General features: G+C 42.0%; 1 protein-coding gene across 3 annotated transcripts in view; it reads right to left on the bottom strand.

Annotated features, from left to right (window-relative positions):
- asap2a (ArfGAP with SH3 domain, ankyrin repeat and PH domain 2a) overlaps window positions 1-17,286 on the bottom strand; it is a 56,423-nt gene that overhangs the window by 1,748 nt on the left and 37,389 nt on the right. The window contains exons 6-28 of one of the 3 annotated variants that reach the window (XR_013094631.1): window positions 16,749-16,878; window positions 15,802-15,887; window positions 15,047-15,122; window positions 14,880-14,966; window positions 13,695-13,798; window positions 13,062-13,131; window positions 12,203-12,290; window positions 11,418-11,466; window positions 10,963-11,129; window positions 9,381-9,514; window positions 8,655-8,749; window positions 7,552-7,741; window positions 7,307-7,392; window positions 6,821-6,936; window positions 5,376-5,443; window positions 5,162-5,269; window positions 3,948-4,173; window positions 3,306-3,446; window positions 2,819-2,915; window positions 2,332-2,390; window positions 2,142-2,221; window positions 1,440-1,559; window positions 762-824 (exon numbers count right to left, since the gene is read on the bottom strand). Coding sequence is in view for 2 of the 3 variants with exons in the window: in XM_014414323.3 (XP_014269809.1) it covers window positions 1,440-1,559; window positions 2,142-2,221; window positions 2,332-2,390; window positions 2,819-2,915; window positions 3,306-3,446; window positions 3,948-4,173; window positions 5,162-5,269; window positions 5,376-5,443; window positions 6,821-6,936; window positions 7,307-7,392; window positions 7,552-7,741; window positions 8,655-8,749; window positions 9,381-9,514; window positions 10,963-11,129; window positions 11,418-11,466; window positions 12,203-12,290; window positions 13,062-13,131; window positions 13,695-13,798; window positions 14,880-14,966; window positions 15,047-15,122; window positions 15,802-15,887; window positions 16,749-16,878 (2,377 nt within the window). In the remaining variant the exon portion in view is untranslated. The remainder of the gene's footprint in view (window positions 1-761; window positions 825-1,439; window positions 1,560-2,141; window positions 2,222-2,331; window positions 2,391-2,818; window positions 2,916-3,305; window positions 3,447-3,947; window positions 4,174-5,161; window positions 5,270-5,375; window positions 5,444-6,820; window positions 6,937-7,306; window positions 7,393-7,551; window positions 7,742-8,654; window positions 8,750-9,380; window positions 9,515-10,962; window positions 11,130-11,417; window positions 11,467-12,202; window positions 12,291-13,061; window positions 13,132-13,694; window positions 13,799-14,879; window positions 14,967-15,046; window positions 15,123-15,801; window positions 15,888-16,748; window positions 16,879-17,286) is intronic. The other 2 variants (XM_014414323.3, XM_076877708.1) reach the window with 2 other exon arrangements.

Raw genomic sequence — 17,286 nt, 5'->3', positions numbered from 1 at the left:
GACAAACACCTGGATCTGACTGAGCTGTATGCAATAAGACTTGAAGCGTTTACTGAGGTTAGAAATCAAATCAAATGAGCAACAGGGTTTGTTTTTGCACCTGTTTTGGCAATAAGCAGTGCTGCCTCCTGCTGGCCGTTATAAAACAATGCAGCTTTCAGGCACTTCAGCATTGGCTTCACTTTTTTAGAGCAGGAAGCTACGCCCATCTTTAACATACAGTCTACGACAGTACCAAACACCACAGAAAATGACAGAGTAGTTAAAAACAGGTGGGGAAGACTTTTCCAATATTTGTGATTTCAACCCATGTGATTCAGTTTTGAGATTTTAAATCCCAAAACTACTACTTACATACTTCATTGGCTTTTATTGGTGTATATTATAATGCTTGACACAAGTATACTGAGCTAAAAGTGTGAAAATGCACAAATACAGTCCCTCAGTGCTCACAGAGGGGGAAACGAGCATTTGTCATGTGTGCAAGCATCATCAGGATATACAGCAGGCAGCGTTAGAGGCTCTAAAGTGCTTGGATTTAGTTGATATACTTCTATATTTTCTGTGTTTGGCTCAGAATCTAAAAAATACATCTTCAGCTATATGAAAAATGAGCATGTATCCATGTAAATCAATCGGGATTTTGTCAAACAAAACTGAATCAACAGAAACACCATCTAAATCTGCAAAGAGTAATAAAAGGCTACGTCACAACAAACATGAGAGCTTTACATGTAAAAGACTTTCCCCTTTTAAATTACCTTGAGGATAAAGAAGACAGTACCTATTATCTCCATTAAAGACATTTTAAAGGTCGTCTATACCTGAAAGTAAAAAGCTAGGACATGTTTCTGCTCCGATAAAGTTAAATGAAACATGGCAAGTAACAACATCAAATGCTGATCAAAGCTTATCAGAGGAACTACGTCAGAGATAAAAGTCACGTTTTAAACACTGTAAAGCATTCTTTCCTCATTATGCCGGTTTTCTAGAATATTTTCATAGGAAACAGACTTTATATAGTGTATGATAGACCCGTTTGTGCAGCCGCAGCTCTGTGCTGTTATTTGATATCTCAGACACAAAAAGAGTGATAATGTAGCTGGACATAGGACAGAGAGGAAGCATGGCAACAGGGTCCTCGGGGGGAAACTCTGGATCCATGGAGGGACACAAAGTGAGACTGACTAAATACGGTCATATCTGCAGGGGTGGCTCAGAGAAAACAAGTTGCAGCTGGTCAGCGTTCACACAAGGGGCTCCACAGAGGAAGCAGAAGCAGCAGCATTCGGAAAAAGAGGAGGAGGGAATGAGCTCATGGTTTATCAAAGTTACATCCATCAAAGAATGCTTAATATCTCAAATCTGAAAACACGTGCAAACATCCAAGATGCACAAAACAACTTGCACACCGAGTCTTCAACGTGACAGATACTGACCCACCACTCCTGGTCCTCCTCTCCGTCCACCACGATCACCTCGCCCTCGGAGAAGGTCAGCTCATCGGGGTTGTCGGCTACACAGTTGTACATGGCTTTCACTCGCTTTGGCCTCTGCTTCTGGGACACGGGAACAAGCACAGACACACACACAGGATTTCAAGGGCATTTGCGTTAATCTGTGGGATTTTACTTTTTAAATAGCAAACTAAGGCAAAGTTGACGAGAAGATGAGGTTTGTGAATCATCGCGGCACTGCATGGGATTGGACTGGCAAATACCAACAACTAGAAGCCAGCGAGGGGGATTAGTGTACAGACCATGCAAATGAAAGACGTGCACTCTTTTCTGGTTTTTCTAGTCAATTTCAAATCGCTTTGCAATATTAAAACGCTTAAAATGTGCTAACATGAAACACATAATGCCAGCAGTAGCCCTCTCACATGCAGAATAAGGCCAAATTATGGAGTCAGGCTGCAGAAGGGATTGAATTTACAAGCAAGCACTAGAATCACTGAAACAATAGGGAGGGGACTTACACAGCTCTACAAAGGCAGTAAGCCATGAATTAGGAAATAAGCTGCAGATGAGTCTGTACTGCAAACTGAATGAATATGCAAAGTAAAATCTGGATGATAATTAAAGGGGGTGGAGGGTGGGGGTGGGGGGGGTTAATTGAAAAAATAAAAATCAGGGACTCACTGGGTATGCTTTCCTCGGCATGGGGGCTGGAGGCAGAGACTGACCTATGGAGTTCTGAGGGCATCCTGGCAGTTCCTTAGCTGGAATGAAAAGGAAATTAGATCACGGTGACAACAAAACTTTCCACGTTTCCAGAGGAGAAACGGGATCTGAGCGAATACTCAAACAACTCACACACAATGTTACTCACATGCTCTTTCTTTAGATTCTGTTCGATTTAGGGGCCCTCTGCTGAAGCTTTTATCATTTCTGGAAATACAAAAAAGAAGGAAAAAAAAAAAGAAGAGTGATAGTCGTACCAAGATGGAGAAAAGAGCTCTTGAGGAAGCTCAAAGGCATTTATCACAACACTATGAGGCCTGTGGGAAGGAAAAAGAAAAAAAAAAAAAAAAAAGGACAAAAGGACGACTGTGGAGGAAAGTTATTACTTGTCTGGCTTGATGTGGAGCTTAGCCTAGAAGCTAAAGAAGCGTCTCTATCCACTTGGAAAGAAACGCCACAAAACAAGCAGCCAAAACAAGACACACGACCGCAGTGCACAATCTTCATGTGTATGTGTGAATGCATGAATATTTTTGTGTAGCTCAGAAAGCTCTAGTACATGTCGACACGCCTTTTACATCTAAGGAAATCTAAAACTTTGCTGTGCATAAATAAATGCGCCTTTATGTTCTTACCCTGCGGGAGATTTAGGTGGCACCGCCCGGGACCCCAGTGGCCCCTGACCTGACTTGCTCATGGAGTCAATCTTCATCGCAGTAGGAAGACCCAGAGCTGGAACACAGCAATCCTTTGCTTTAGCTCATTTGTTTACAGTGTGAAGAAAAATGTGACTAAGCTGATGTTGTGATGAGTCAGGAAGTCTGGTTTTAAATAGATCAACTGATAAATTAAGGTCAGAAGAACCTTTGACATATGCATGTGGAAAGAAAAGAAAACTGAACGTGAGCTAAGTGCATGTGTCGATTATGTAAATGAAACATTTAACAGCTTTCTTCCAGTAAAATGTTTTATTAGACGCTGAGAAGAGCTGCGATCCAAACACATCTATAAAATGTCCACTACGTCTTATTAAATCACTTCACTGTAGCTCTGGTCAAGACTGAGAACGAGTTTCTATGCCTTAAAGGCAGCATTTAAGCGTGCACAAAACTGGGGCCATACCTCCAGTGGAAGTGAGCCTCATGGGCGGCGGCGGAGGATGCATGTTAGGGGGGTCTGAGGACGACCTCTGTCGGCCAGTCAGGTCTAAAGGACTGGGCTTCCAGGTGCTGGACGCTGAGCCTCCCGGGCCGGACAACTGGACTGGAGACGAGATGGGGAAAAAGGAGATGGGGGTTATTAAAATGAAAAAGAAGGGAGACTAAGAGAGAGCAGGGCTGTTTGCCAGAACCAGCGTCCACTAATAAAGTCAAGTCGTTTCCATTTCAGTGTAATTGAGAGCGACGGTTAATGAGGGCAATGAATGCCGAGGCTGAGAGCTGTGGGGACGTGAGGGGGGCGACACAGCTGGCTGTTCGTCCTCTGCTCTGTTGGCAGCACTCCAAACAGACACTAATGGTATTATAGGCCGACTGTGGCAAGTCACTAGATTTTATTTATTGATTTGTTTATTCATATCACTTCCTTATAGGCAGGCAAAGAGGCCAGCTTCAGAAGAAGTGAGGTTATCTGTGTTATCTGGAGAATGAGATCATTTTTTTCCATTCATATAAACCGTAACAGATTTATTAAATGCCTGCCGGTGTGTTTCGCTCACAGTGGTTTCTACCTACATTCGCCTTTATTTCTCCTGTCTGAGCTTACCCAGGTTCCTCGGGGGCAGAGGTGGAGCAGAGTTGGTGGTGGGCTGAGGGGGGTTTGTGTTGACTATGGTGCCGTAAGTCTCGTTGTTGACCAGGTTGGGCATGAAGAGGCGCTGCTTGTCCTTAGCTTCACGGCCGGCGGAGCCGAGGCCGGACTGTACGTGGTGGGAGTTACTGCTCGGAGTGTAACAGCTGACCGGTCGCTCGTCTCTCCGATGGGGGCTCGGCTGAGGGGAGGCATGCATGTGAGGATGTGAGCATTACAGTTACACAATGTGAGACAGGAGCACATCATATATGATTAACCTAGGTACCATGCACTTTACACATGCACCACAATCATGAACTTTTTATTGACATTACTTGACATAGGTGCACGTGAGCATTCATAGTGAAGTATGGCTGTCATGTGACTCCTGCACGCTCTGCGCAGGCAGCAATGTCCCAGTCATGGGACTTTGTCTTTGCCTTTTAATAAAGCTTCTCACTAATCTTCTAGCATTACTTTGAATGATTATTTTAGTATTTAGGAGATTTCTCATTTGGCTACAACACTTCAACAAAGGCAACAACACAACAAAAATAAAATTAAAACATGGTTATTCCCCCCCAAAAATTGAACCAGTTTCAATTATCTGATGAGTTTTCAATAATGAACTCAGGTCCAATCAAATCTAAGTGGCAACTTTCAGGGTTTGAAAAATCAAGCCAGCGCCAAAACTGCAGTTCCTCGAATGGCCACTTGAGGCAGGTTAACTCCTGCATTAAAATGCACCATTTCTCCTCCTAGATATATATAAGGCTCCTGTGTTAAAATTCAGCCTTGAAAACAACATGTTTAACTATCAATAATTAAACTTGTCCAAAATCCAATCACATTCAATCATTTCAGGCAGCAAGAATGACAAAGCGCATTAAAAAGCACAAAGGAAATAAGGAGTTTAGTGTTTAATTTAAGGAGATTGTATTTAGTGGAAACAAAATAAAATAAACCTCTTGCAGAAATTCAGAGCTCTTCAGGTTGTTTTTCACAGCAGCCTCACTACAAAGCTGATTTGATCTCTCTCTCAAGCGTTAGTCGTTTTCATCCCTTTCATGTTTGTTTGTTTGTTTGTCTCTTTATCACTTTTTTAAAACTTTTTTTGTCTTGAAATCTTTAAAAAAAAAAAAAGAAAAAAAAAAGGAACTATTACTATTCACAAAAGCATCCCTCACCTTCTCATCCAGATCCTCGTCGCTCTCATCCAGGTCTTCGTGCTGCAGGCACCATTCATACTCGACGTGGACGTGGGCGTTGAATTTTCCTGCCAGTGCTTGGTTCAGCTGTAAACACATACGTACGGAAACGCAAATGACTGACAGCTCTTACATTTCACGAAGCGACGATGTGCTTGCAGGATTAAGCCAAGTCTAAACATAGTAAGCTCACCAGCTCCTCACACTGTAGGTGTTTGAGCCTTCGAGCGATATCCAGCGGTGTCTCCCCGGCCTCATTAGCTAGAAGGCAAAACAACAGACACATATAATCACTGTTGTACTCACAAGCCACATGAGCACAAACACACGGCCCATTTTCTCCCTTTCCTGTCACTGTGACAAGACAAATGTATAATTAAACCGTTTCCCACACCGAGCATCTCTCTGGTGTCTCTCTGTGCTCCGTCTCCATTCATTTGTTATCTGGCTGTTTTGTTTGATTTCAGAGCAGAGCAGAGCAGAAAGATAAGTGCTGTGAGAAAAAGTTGCCACGGCTTGTTTTCTGGGAACCAAGTGTGAGATGAAGATAGGCCACCAGAGAAAACAAACTCCCGGACTCAAAAGTCTCACTCAAAAGCAACTTTATAAATACGAGCAGCTTTCATGTATTAAGCACACTGTTATGAAGAAATTCCATTGCAGTGGCCTCTATATAATGTGCAAAAGTCTTGAGCCACCCCTCATTTCTTTATATTTTACTAGTAAATAGGTGCAGCAATAAGAACATTGCCATGCTGATTAGAAGTTTTTCCTATGGTATTGCACGCAAGTGACTTTTCTATATTCAGTTCTGACCAGATCACAAAGCATGACGCCATGTTTTACACTCACTGTGCCCCTCATGGTCTCCTCCACACAAACTGATGATTTTATCATTTCATTACTATATAAGATCTATTTTCATTGATTCTTTAGTCCAGTTCTTGCATAATACGGCACACCTCAGCCTTTTCTCTCAGTTTCCCTTCCTTAAGAATGGCTTCTGACACCACTTCAGACCTAAAATCAATTCTTTGCCAAGTCATATGTTATATGTAGGCAGAAAAAATGGTTCATCCCTTAAGTTAGGTGCTTTTTTTTTTTTAAAGCTCGAATGATTCAGAAGTCAGTGTTAAGTGGCTTAACACACAAAAAAATAATACTCTGAAAATGATCAAGTACAAGGAGTGGATTGAAAATGATAGAAAATTGTCCTAAAAGGCCCTTTTTGACAATTTTAGAAAGCTTTGGAGAGCTAGTGCTTAAACCAGTTAATATTACAACTATAAGAAAGTCTAACTCCTTGAAATCCAAATATCAAGAAATGAGGGGGGGCTTCAGACTTTTGCACAGTGCAATTTAAACTGTACTGTGATCAAGTTTAATCTGCAAAATTGGTTTTTTTTGTGCTTGTGATTCCTGATTAAAATGACCGGTGTCTCACGCTGTCAGAAAAATGTAAAGGACTAAATGTACAGGGAGAGAAATAGATGGACATGGAAACACCCAAAGCACAATTACCTCAAAACTGTAATTACAATATTTCAGTCCTTGCACTTTGTTAGCTGCTGCAGAAAAAGAACAATGGACTGTTGATGCACTGCGGCTGTGCTGTTTGTTTCTGGTGTTTTTCCTTACCAATCTCTATGGAGGCTTTCCCCCGCAGCAGCAGCTTCAGACATTCACTGTTGTCAGTCAGGCAGCAGTAGTGCAGCGCTGTGCTGCCTTTGGCTGTCTGCTTATCCAAATTTAAACTTCCAGGGAAGAGAAACAAAGAGGGGAAAAACTTTAAATCCCAACACAGAGGATATAAAATCCAGCTTTCTTCTGTCCTGCCTCAGTGCTCCATAAGACCAGGGAGTAGTTTTGCCAATACAAACACTTTCTGTAAAATTGTGTTTTTAGCACGCAAACCACAGCAAAACAAAGCTCTATTGTTGTTTTTAATGCATCATTGTTATTATTATGCAAATAGTTTCTGTCCATAGAGAAAAGAGAGTTAACAGAAAAAAAGTGGATGTCAAGAAACCAGCAGGACTGAAAATAAGCTTTTGGTCTTTTTATGATGGTCCGACAGACCATCTCAGCATATTGATTTCTGGTTGCCTTCAGTGCTGTGTTTACCTGTTCTGAGTGAGGAAGTCGACGATGTGAAGGGACGTTCTGTCCACTAGCCTCACCGCTAGATGAAGAGCCGTCTCTCCTTGTTCCTGAAATAAAACGATCAAGCATTTGCATGAAATCTCTGGAACGTGTGGTGGATTTCAGGTTCATGGAAGGAGATAGAGAGCAATAATAATGCCACAGATTATTATAAATAGGAGGAGAAATGGTACGCAGGAAAATGTTAACATATGTTGTGCACTGACATGCCCGTTGGCCAGAGGAATGGGCTCCATGAGGTCCACCCCCTCAGCGTAGACTTGGATGAGGGAGAAGATGTCTCGGGCCTTCACTGCGTCGCACAGCGTGTGAAGCCGCGACATCGCATCCGGACACTTCTTCTTGGCGAAACGTTTCTCCGTGTATTTGGCTGTGATGAAGTCTTTCCTCGCCTGCCTGGGGGAGAACACGAGGACACAGATGCTCTTAGCATGTCATCTTGGAATATGCCCGTGCCATCAGGGAAGAAAAAAATCCATTGATGGAAAAACTAATCTGCTGTCTTCATTTTTTTAATCTTGCTGAACCTGGAACTTATCAGCTCTAGCAGCTGAAGTGACCCCAGATCATCACTCTGGCCCTTGTAGGGTGGACGCCAGGCATAAAGGGTGCATGACCATATCTTCCTCTCTTCTTACCACAATGTACCCATCACTCTGGAACAGGCTAAATCTGGAGTAATCAGATCACACAACCTTTTTCTATTGCTCCAGAGCTGAATCTCACACTGAAACCCTTTTCTCCGATTAGTCTCACTGGCAAGTGGTTTTCTTAAGGCTATCCAGCTGCTTAGCCCCAAACCCTTGAGTCCTCTTTGCACCGTGCATGTGGAAATGCTCTTATTTTCACTATCATTAACAAGAGCCATGAATTCTGCTAATGTTTAGCGATCTACGACCATCCAATCAAAAGTTAGAATCATTCAAGATTTTCTTCCCCCCAATCACACTTCTTCCCTCAAGACAACACCTCAACACTACCTTTCCAGGTTTCAATAATGCATTAAACTGTTCTTTCAGAAGTCGCCTTAATTGTTCTCACTCTGAGGATCAAAAACAGCTTTTGTGATTATGATAAAAAGTTGATCAGATTTCAGATTCTTTTCTTAGTTTTTTTTTAAAACAGAAGAGATAATCAATAAAAACATGTCAAACTTGTTACTTAAAATGTGTTAAAGGGTCACATAAAAGGATCGCAAATCGATGTGTAGAGTGTAAACTGAGATCAGTGAGGAGACGGGAGCAGCAGAAGAGCTATGGAGGTGAGGTGAGGGGATAGAGGAAGAATGGAGTGTGAGGGGGTGACTTACATGTCACTGGCCGGGTTGGGTTTCACCACGTTTTCAGCGCTTAAACAAGCCTCCATGATTTCATTAAAGCCTACATTCCCCACATTCTTGGCCAGCTGTGGAACACGAACACACACACACACACACACACACACACACACACACACACACACACACACACACACACACACACACACACACACACACACACACACACACACACACACACACACACACACACACACACAAATTAAAACTAGTTATGTGTCATTTTCTGAGCCACATCGATTAACTCAAAAGTCATCAGCTCCAATCACGCCCCCACCGGGAGGCAGGAGACATCCTGAGCTCCAAGTGTGGAGCCTCACAGACTCCACAACGCCCCGTCTGACTGTGGCCAACATGACTGGCGTCTTAACACCAGGGAAAGCAATGATGGCTGGAAGCATTTAATCCCGACCGTCCCTTAGGCAGTAAATCACTACTCCAAACGGTGATTAGAAAAGCCAAACAAAATCTCAGCTATTCTGAGTGTGCAGACTTCCAGAGGTCTTTTAAAGAGGAAGACGCAAAAGGCACTGTAAGGCTTCTCATTTTCACCCAATCTTTATTTACTGTCCACCTGTCCTTAAAATCTCCCTCTATTTTTTCCCTTTCTTGTTTCATTTTCCAAGCTTATCCTGCTTAAAATATTCCAGAGAGCTCTGGATAAGAAAAAGAGGAACAAGAAGATGGGTAGTGATTTACCAAGAGCTCTGAGGTGCTGAGTACATCCAGTGTGAGGGACTGGATCCGCGAGTAGTGGACTCCCAGCTCCCTGTGTATCCCTGAGCATTCAATGCAGGTGAGGATGCCCAGGTTGGTGGATAGCCATGTCGGGTCTGTTAAGGGGTAAAAAAGGAAAGATCATTGTAAAGAAAATGGAGAAAAAGGGACATAAACAATGCATGAGTGACATGAGAGAGGAGTGTATGTGGGTGAAAAGCACTGAAGCAGAAGTCACTTCAGCAGCCTGTGAGCCAACTTTGATGTGTCCTTGTGGAAATCCAATGGCTGCCTGAAAAGCCTTTTACTAACACTAACACACTGTCACAGGAAAGTGACCGAGCTGGACTGCTTACTCTGTGCATGTGTAGGTATATGTGCCTGCCGTACGTACATACTATAATAAAGTACAGATCTGTGGTGGGGGTATTTCATGGGTTTGGGGGATTTCACAAAACTAATTTCAAGGTTGTGGCAGAATATTTCCTCAGGGGAACCACTCTAAGAGTTTTCAATACGAGGAATTTATACCACTGGTGTGCATGAATTACACTACCCGCTCCCCGTAAGTACTGTATACTACATTAAATTACAGCAAACACTTTGCCAAAGCAGTGTGCACATGTCTGATCTGCCTCCAGGCAGGCTTCTAAGTGTCCGCTGCCTTTAGGAATCGAGGATACAAGCGGAAGGATGTTAAAGTCAATGTTGCTTTTTCCAGAAAATCTGATCGTGACTGCAGAACTGTGGAGATTTCTGATTTGATCCAGTCCCCTGTGTCAGGAGATTTAAATAATTAATGAAGTTATCGGCTGCTGTGCTGTGTAAAATGCACTCGGTGCGGCTCTATTTGGAACAATACTCTTAGGGTCCACTGTATATGCATTCACTAAGATCCCAGCTGTAAGCAAGACAGAAAAAAAACACCTGAAATTATATAAGAGTAATATTTGAAGCTAAATGTAAAGACTTAAAAATCTTTAATCCGAATGATGTTTAAGGAATTGACGAAATCGGAAGATCCTCATGACTGGAGACCCACCAACTATGTGCGCACGCCAGCCTACTAAAATTTGAGATCGTTATGGTTTCTGAATTACTACAATTTGAGGTCTACACAACAGCAGTTGCGCAATCGTGTCTTTCCCATAAATCATCTCTTAGTACACGAACACATAAACAAGTTCTTCAGGGAAAAAGGAGCTGATACTGGAGGAAAATCCCAGGAAATCCTGAGTTCTCAAAGCCTGTTATTCAACCCAATCTGGTCCATTTATGAAAGTAAATGAGCTGGCATCACTATGCTTTCAATTATAAAAACAAAACAAAACAAAACAAAACATGAAAAGCATGTAAACCTTGTATTTAAATGGAAAAAAGGTATACTTAGTCGTTTCTGGTCTTAAAAAGCTGCTTGTATAAGAGTTTAGCATAATCTAAATTGTGGGATATCACATAATGATCATGTAAGATTCAAAACATAGTTAGTTTTCCATTTGTTTAGGCTTAAATTGAACTTTATTAAGGCATCTGAGGGTTTCCCCCGTCCAACTGTGCCACTCACTCGGGGCTCCGCAGTCACAGCAAACATCATTTCCTATCATCCGCTTGACTTCCCCCAGTATCGCCTTGGTCAGCTCCTGCACGATGTTGTTCTCGCCGACATGATGGTCCCCTTTAAAAGCTTGATTTAACGCCTCCTCCTTACTGTTCTGTAGCACCGAGATCCAGCTGCAGGAGGGACAGAGTAAAGGATCACGGGAGACATGAGTCGGGCAGATGAAAAGAGGAAAAATGACAAAAGGAGAAGCACGGGGAGGAGAAGGGGGGAAAGTGGGTAAAAACAGGCGCAGCTAAGGCAGACACGGGGGGTTCAGACTGGAGTAAAAGGGCAGTTAATGGGCATGAGGTGGGAGGTAAAGTGACTGAGTGTGTGTCAGGGAGGAAGTGTGTGGAAAGCATTGGAGGTGATAAACAGGCGCACCCACACACAAGAGGAAGGAAGGGAAAAGCACTTACATCTGACAGTCCTGGTCGTCCTCGGCCTGAAAGTGATACGTTCTGTCATCTAAAAACAAAAAAAAGAAAGGAAACAAATGATGGAATAGAAAAGATGAGCGGGAGAAAAAAACTGAAGAGGAAGAAGATCAGTCAAAGAGCTGCAGATATGCAGTAAAAAGCTTTGAGTGATTCTCTCCAGAGGGCATTAAAGTGCTCAAGTGAAAGGTCAGACTGAGGGCGGGCTGCAAAACAAAAACATAAAGTACGAGTGTTTCCATCTTCACATGGGAGTTTTTTATACAACTAAATGAAAGGAAACTTAAACTGTGTTATATCCCTAAAGCCTGAAGTTTAGTCTTCATTTAAATAGCCACAAACTGCCATGTTTGTCACATGATCATCACACAGATCATCCCTCTCTCCATCCTCCTTTCCTGCCATCTCTTTATGACCAGACTTCCAAGCAAGTGTTATTTGAATATTTGTTCGCCAGAAACAAACAAAAGAAAGCAACATTGTAGCCTTTCAATCTCTCTCAGCCATGAAAGCAATTATTCGACCATCATTTTGCTCTTTGGTATTTGAGTCTAGTCTACACGCTGGATTCAGATGCGTCAGACGTGTTAATATTGTCTCTTAATCATCTCTGTTTTCTGCTGCATGGGAAATAATTGAAATCTGCTCAGCTACATAACAAATCTCAGCCAGCTGCTGCTCGAAGCCAATTAAACAGAGGCATTTGGTTACAACAACACACTGGAGAACACAGGCGGCAGAAAGCAAAGAGAAGAGGCTGAACGTACGTGATATGAGGTCAAAACTCCGCTTCTCTTCAGGATTGTGTTTCACCTGGCAGGTGAGCAGGTTGAGTTTAGCTGGTGGCCGGTTAGCCTATGAAAGAGAGACAGATGGAGGGAGGGAAAGAAAGGAAAGGGGGAGAAGGAGAAAAATGAGAGAACAAGTGAGCAGGAGTGTTGGTTTAAGTGTATCTGACTGTTGCTGGAGCCAAACAGAACATCTGATAAGCAGCTCTGTGAGAGATGAACCGTGTCAGCGAGAGGGGTTGACCGAATCTTTAATGTAAATGAGCCGAGTGAACTGAAACTCCGAGGAGTGTAAACTTGCAGACTTTGTCCTTTGATCTGTGGAAAATGTAAATGTGCAGTTCAGTTTTTGCCTATTTGTCATATTTCAGATCATCAAAGCAATTTAAAATCAGCCGGCTGAATATAAAATGCAGTTTTTTAAATGATAATTTAATTCAATTAAAGGGGGAAAAAAGTTATCCAAACTCACCTCCCCCTGTGTGAAAAAGCCATTGTCCTCTAAACCTAATAACCTCAGAGATGGACTATTCAAAAAAAAAATAAAAAATAAAAAAATCATAATTTAACAAGGGGGCAATCACTTTTTTCCCTTCTTTTGGATAGATTTCCCCTTAAATAAATAAAAATGATCATTTAAAAACTTTAAAAAACACTGAACACACTGAAGTGTGTTAAAAAGTGTGTGAAAAATGCTAAAAATTCACTTTTGTGCTTTTTCACTGCAATGTATATGAAGACAAGCAGCAATGATGAGGCTTGCAGACAAACTAAAAGGTTTGTGTGTGTTTTCAGAAGAAAAGATGTCGTCTTGTGTTTCTTTCCACTGTTTGCTTACTGTGCCGTGTGAGATGGTGAGGAATCCATTCTTCGCTGTACACTTCCTCTTCTGCCACACTTTCCTCAACCTGCGACGCAGAGACGGCAGCGATTAGTATGTCGCGCGTACACCCGTGCAGTGAATCGGTAAAGCCTATGAAATATTTATCATTATCACATTACCACTAGCATTCACATGCATTAGTTATGACACACGGGGTGAGCATGTCTACAATAAAACAATAAAAAGAATTAAAAGCCAAAATGATCTGAATCAATTTTGACAAATTAATGTCATCTAGCAGGATCGCCAAAGTAACCATTGACTACTTGTTATGGACATTTTCAGCATTCAAGATGATCTGCAGACTGCTCGTTTTAAACAAAGCAAACCACACATCTTTTATTTTGCCAGCTCTTTTACTGCACGTGTGCCATCGCTCCACCAAGCCGCTGCATGAAACTGTGCAGGTAATTTTTTGCACAATCTTGCTGACAAACACTCATTAGTAACCCACCAACACGAGAGAGACAGAGGTGGAGGAATAATGAGGCCTCTAAACGCCACAGCCTTCTCTGCGTTCTTCACTGAAGAAATAGTTTGTTGTGTAGTGACTCATCTGATCTTTTGAACGCCCTTTTCTAAACATACCCATCACTTTTCTTGTGAAGGTACCCGCTGCGCTCGGTGCCGTGCTCCTTGTTGCCCTGCGGCTGGTGCAGGCTGTAGGTGGTGCTCTGACGCACCTGTGAATCCTGAGGAAAAAAACAGCAAAAACACAGGCGACAAAGCAGAGCTGTCATTTCAGAAAATGAGGTGCGGAAGGCAGGAGCTACACACCGAATTAGCAAAAAACAGTATGAAGTCGAGGGGAAGCTGCACAAGCGCAAAATTGCTCTGGATTACACTGTGCTTCTGGGTCTCCTGCTCCGCGGAGGATTTTAAAGCAAATATCAATTATGTTAAGATTGCTCCTCTCAGCCTGAGTGATTTTGTGCAAATAAAGGGAAGGGAGAAAATAAGAGCTTGTACACCTTTGAAGTCAGAGTCTGCAGCAGCAGCTGGCCAAATTGTGTCATTAGCATTTTAATCTCATTAGCAATTCTTGCTGTTTTAACACATGCAGCCTGAATAGGCTTCATTTAAATACATCAGCTACCATGAAAGAGGACCCAGACTTTTTTTTTTTTTTTGCATATTCCTTTTTTGTGGAAACACTACGGGAAACAGAGAGGACGACTTCTGAGTGGTGGAGCGGCTTGATGTGTGCCGATATCAGCAGACACACAAAAAAAGATATGACAGGCCCACCTCAAACTTTTCTCACTGAACGACTACATCGAAAACATCGAGCACTGGAAGCAACGACATCACCACAGGGAACACGAGATGCTATAGCTTTTCTTTTTTTTCCACAAATCCACTTACTCTTCTGGACTTGTTTCACAAAAGGCGGCGGCGGCAGAGGAGAGAAGAAAACAATCTTCAGATTAGACCTGAAGCTGCTGCGCTTTGCAGCATATTTAACAGTTCACTGAGCATCTAGCTGATGAGCAGTCTACCTCAGTTCATTTGGGTAGAGAAGTAAACGACTAATAGCACATGCAAGAAACAAGACAGATGTAAGAAAAGAAAAAAAGATGTGCTTCTTTTCAATTATAGTTTAGATCCCAACCCAGAGGGATAGATTAGCAATGGAGTCGTATATACATTAGTGTGTGCGTGAGTCCCAACTTAATGTCACCACTGAGAGAAGCTGAAGTTTAATAAGCAGATTTCAGCTTGTCCGGTACATCATAAAGCATTTGATCGTTTCGTTTCTGTTGTGGGTGTTACCTCCTTCTGCTCCACCTGTAACGCCGACTTGAGGACGTCTCGTAACTGAGCCAGCTGCTTCCTCTCCTCGTCCTGCACCTGCTTTATCTGTACAGACACAAGTCATGTCTAAGTCATGAAGGAAAGTTTAAGAGTGGACAAACAGGCTGGATTGAAACGGCTCTGACCGTGTGCAGATCTGTGGCCAGTTTCTCTATGGAAGGTTTGAGGTTGTCCACAGCTTTTAGACCGTCCTGAAAGAAACTGAATGACGAAGCACACAAATTTATCCCAGTGCCACAAAACAGATTTACAGTATACGTGAGTAACTTTTTATTTGCAGTGACAGTGGATCGGGGCACTGGATTTGCCTAAATCCTAAATATATTGTTGATATAATACATTAAAAATAACATCAACTGTGTATGCATACCTCAAACTAAATCTTTACTATTAGACAGTAAAAATATGCTTTTCATATATACTCAATTTAACCACGTGTATCAGGGGTGTCAAACATAGGGCCTAGGGGCCAGAATGGGCCTGGTAAAGACTCCTATTCCGCCCGCTAGATGGCTTTTGAGAATGTAAAGGAGTGCACAGATCTTGAACGTTTAACCACATTTTCCTAGGTTTTACAGCCTTTTATTTAGATAAAAGGAGCCTCATCAACAGTTAAATAACAAACTTTTTTCAACATCTGCTACATAAATGCACGTGTTTTTTTGTTTTTTTTAACAGTGAATTTACAGAAAGGACAAAAGTTTTCTATATGATAACATAATCTTTTTATGTTATAATTACAAGACTGTCTGGATGATGATGAACTACCAGAACTTTTCTGTAATTTTACACAATGTGTCAGGTCCACTTAGCATCAAAGTAGTATGTACGTGGCCTACGATGTAAAATAAATTTGACGTATATAATATGCACGTCTTACTTGCACTGTGCGTGGAAATACTTGATGAGGTTCTGCAGCAGATCCACCCCCTTCTTGATCTTGATCTCATTGACTTTGAGGAGATACTGTAAACAGATTGAATCCAGATCCAGGAAGAGGGGTCAGTCCAGGTTCACACAGATGGAAAAGCAACTTTGAAGTCTGAGACTTCAAATACTCATGGACCATCTCAAATGTATACATCACTTTCATCTCATACCCAGACACTTCAAAAGGGCAAAAATGTAATTTTTCAAGCAAGGCTTCATTAAAATGAAACATCAAAAAAAGGCATTCAGCACATAAACATGCTTACATGTAATGTGATTTTTGTATTCCATCAGGCTGCGCAGTATTCAGTTTTTACCGTTACTTTGACAGAAACTGCCCTGTTTTCTCAACCCACCACTGCCTGTTATTTTCTTGATAAACACTATGCTGAGTGGTTGATCTGATATCCTCGTGTTGGTGTTGTTCCCAGATCATCATACTAAATGTTGTTCCAGGATCAACATTGCAAGTGACCAATCAGAATGTTGTGACGTCATACCTTTGCGACTTCGGGAAAAACCGGCGTAAAACAAAAAACTGTACTTAAGCTGCGTGAAACCGCCTCTGTCCGCCGATCAACGGACCCTGACCCTAACCCTTTAATAAACAGTAAGCAGAATTAATATTGTCCTTGCAACATTGGAATTTCATAAATGCACGAATGGCTTGGCGCGCAAAGGAATAACGTCACAACAATGTGATTGGTCACTTGCAATGTTGAACCTGGAACAACATTTTCATGATGGTCTGGGAACAACACCAACACGAGGATATCAGATCATCCATGCTGAGTACAGGATTTCATACAATTTTAATGTTTCATTAATTCATGTTATATATATTTAAAACACTGGTAACCAAATGAAACCCGTCTCTTGATAATCGCTCCAACTAACCTCACACATCTGCAGCTGGAAGAATCTTCTCTCTTTCTCCATCTCTTCAGCGATTTCTGCCCCGCTGATTTCCGTCCTAATCATCCCATGCTGTCTCGCATGCTCCTTCTTTTCCTTTTCTATCTTGGTGCTGGCAAGAGTGACAGCGTGGCAGAGGGTGTCAAAGAGCAATCAATAGATCCATAACAGCACCGAAAGCATACAGAAGGCATAATGTGAAAAATCAGCCCTAAAGTTGTCAGGCAGTTCATGGTTGAGCTACATATAAGATGAGAAAAAGCCAGCTTTGTAAAAGTGTCAAGGCAGTAGATGGGCTTACATGAAGAAGCAGAAATTCTCTTTATTAAAACTTAATGTTTAGAAACCATAGAGTGTTGATTACATTTGGCGATTTTGAGTGAAAAAAGTTGTCTCATGACCTGAAAATATCGAGGCGAGCAATTGAAGAAGCTCCTGATAAGAGCACAGGATTGACATAACCTGGTATTAAATATGTTACTGGGTTACCTAGGCAACCGGAGCCTGAAACGTCTCCTAG

The sequence above is a fragment of the Maylandia zebra genome, linkage group LG19 (assembly GCF_041146795.1).
Source record: "Maylandia zebra isolate NMK-2024a linkage group LG19, Mzebra_GT3a, whole genome shotgun sequence".
Lineage (NCBI taxonomy): Eukaryota > Metazoa > Chordata > Actinopteri > Cichliformes > Cichlidae > Maylandia > Maylandia zebra.
The sequence above is the reverse complement of the archived record's forward strand: the minus strand, read 5'-3'. Positions and strand labels throughout refer to the sequence as shown.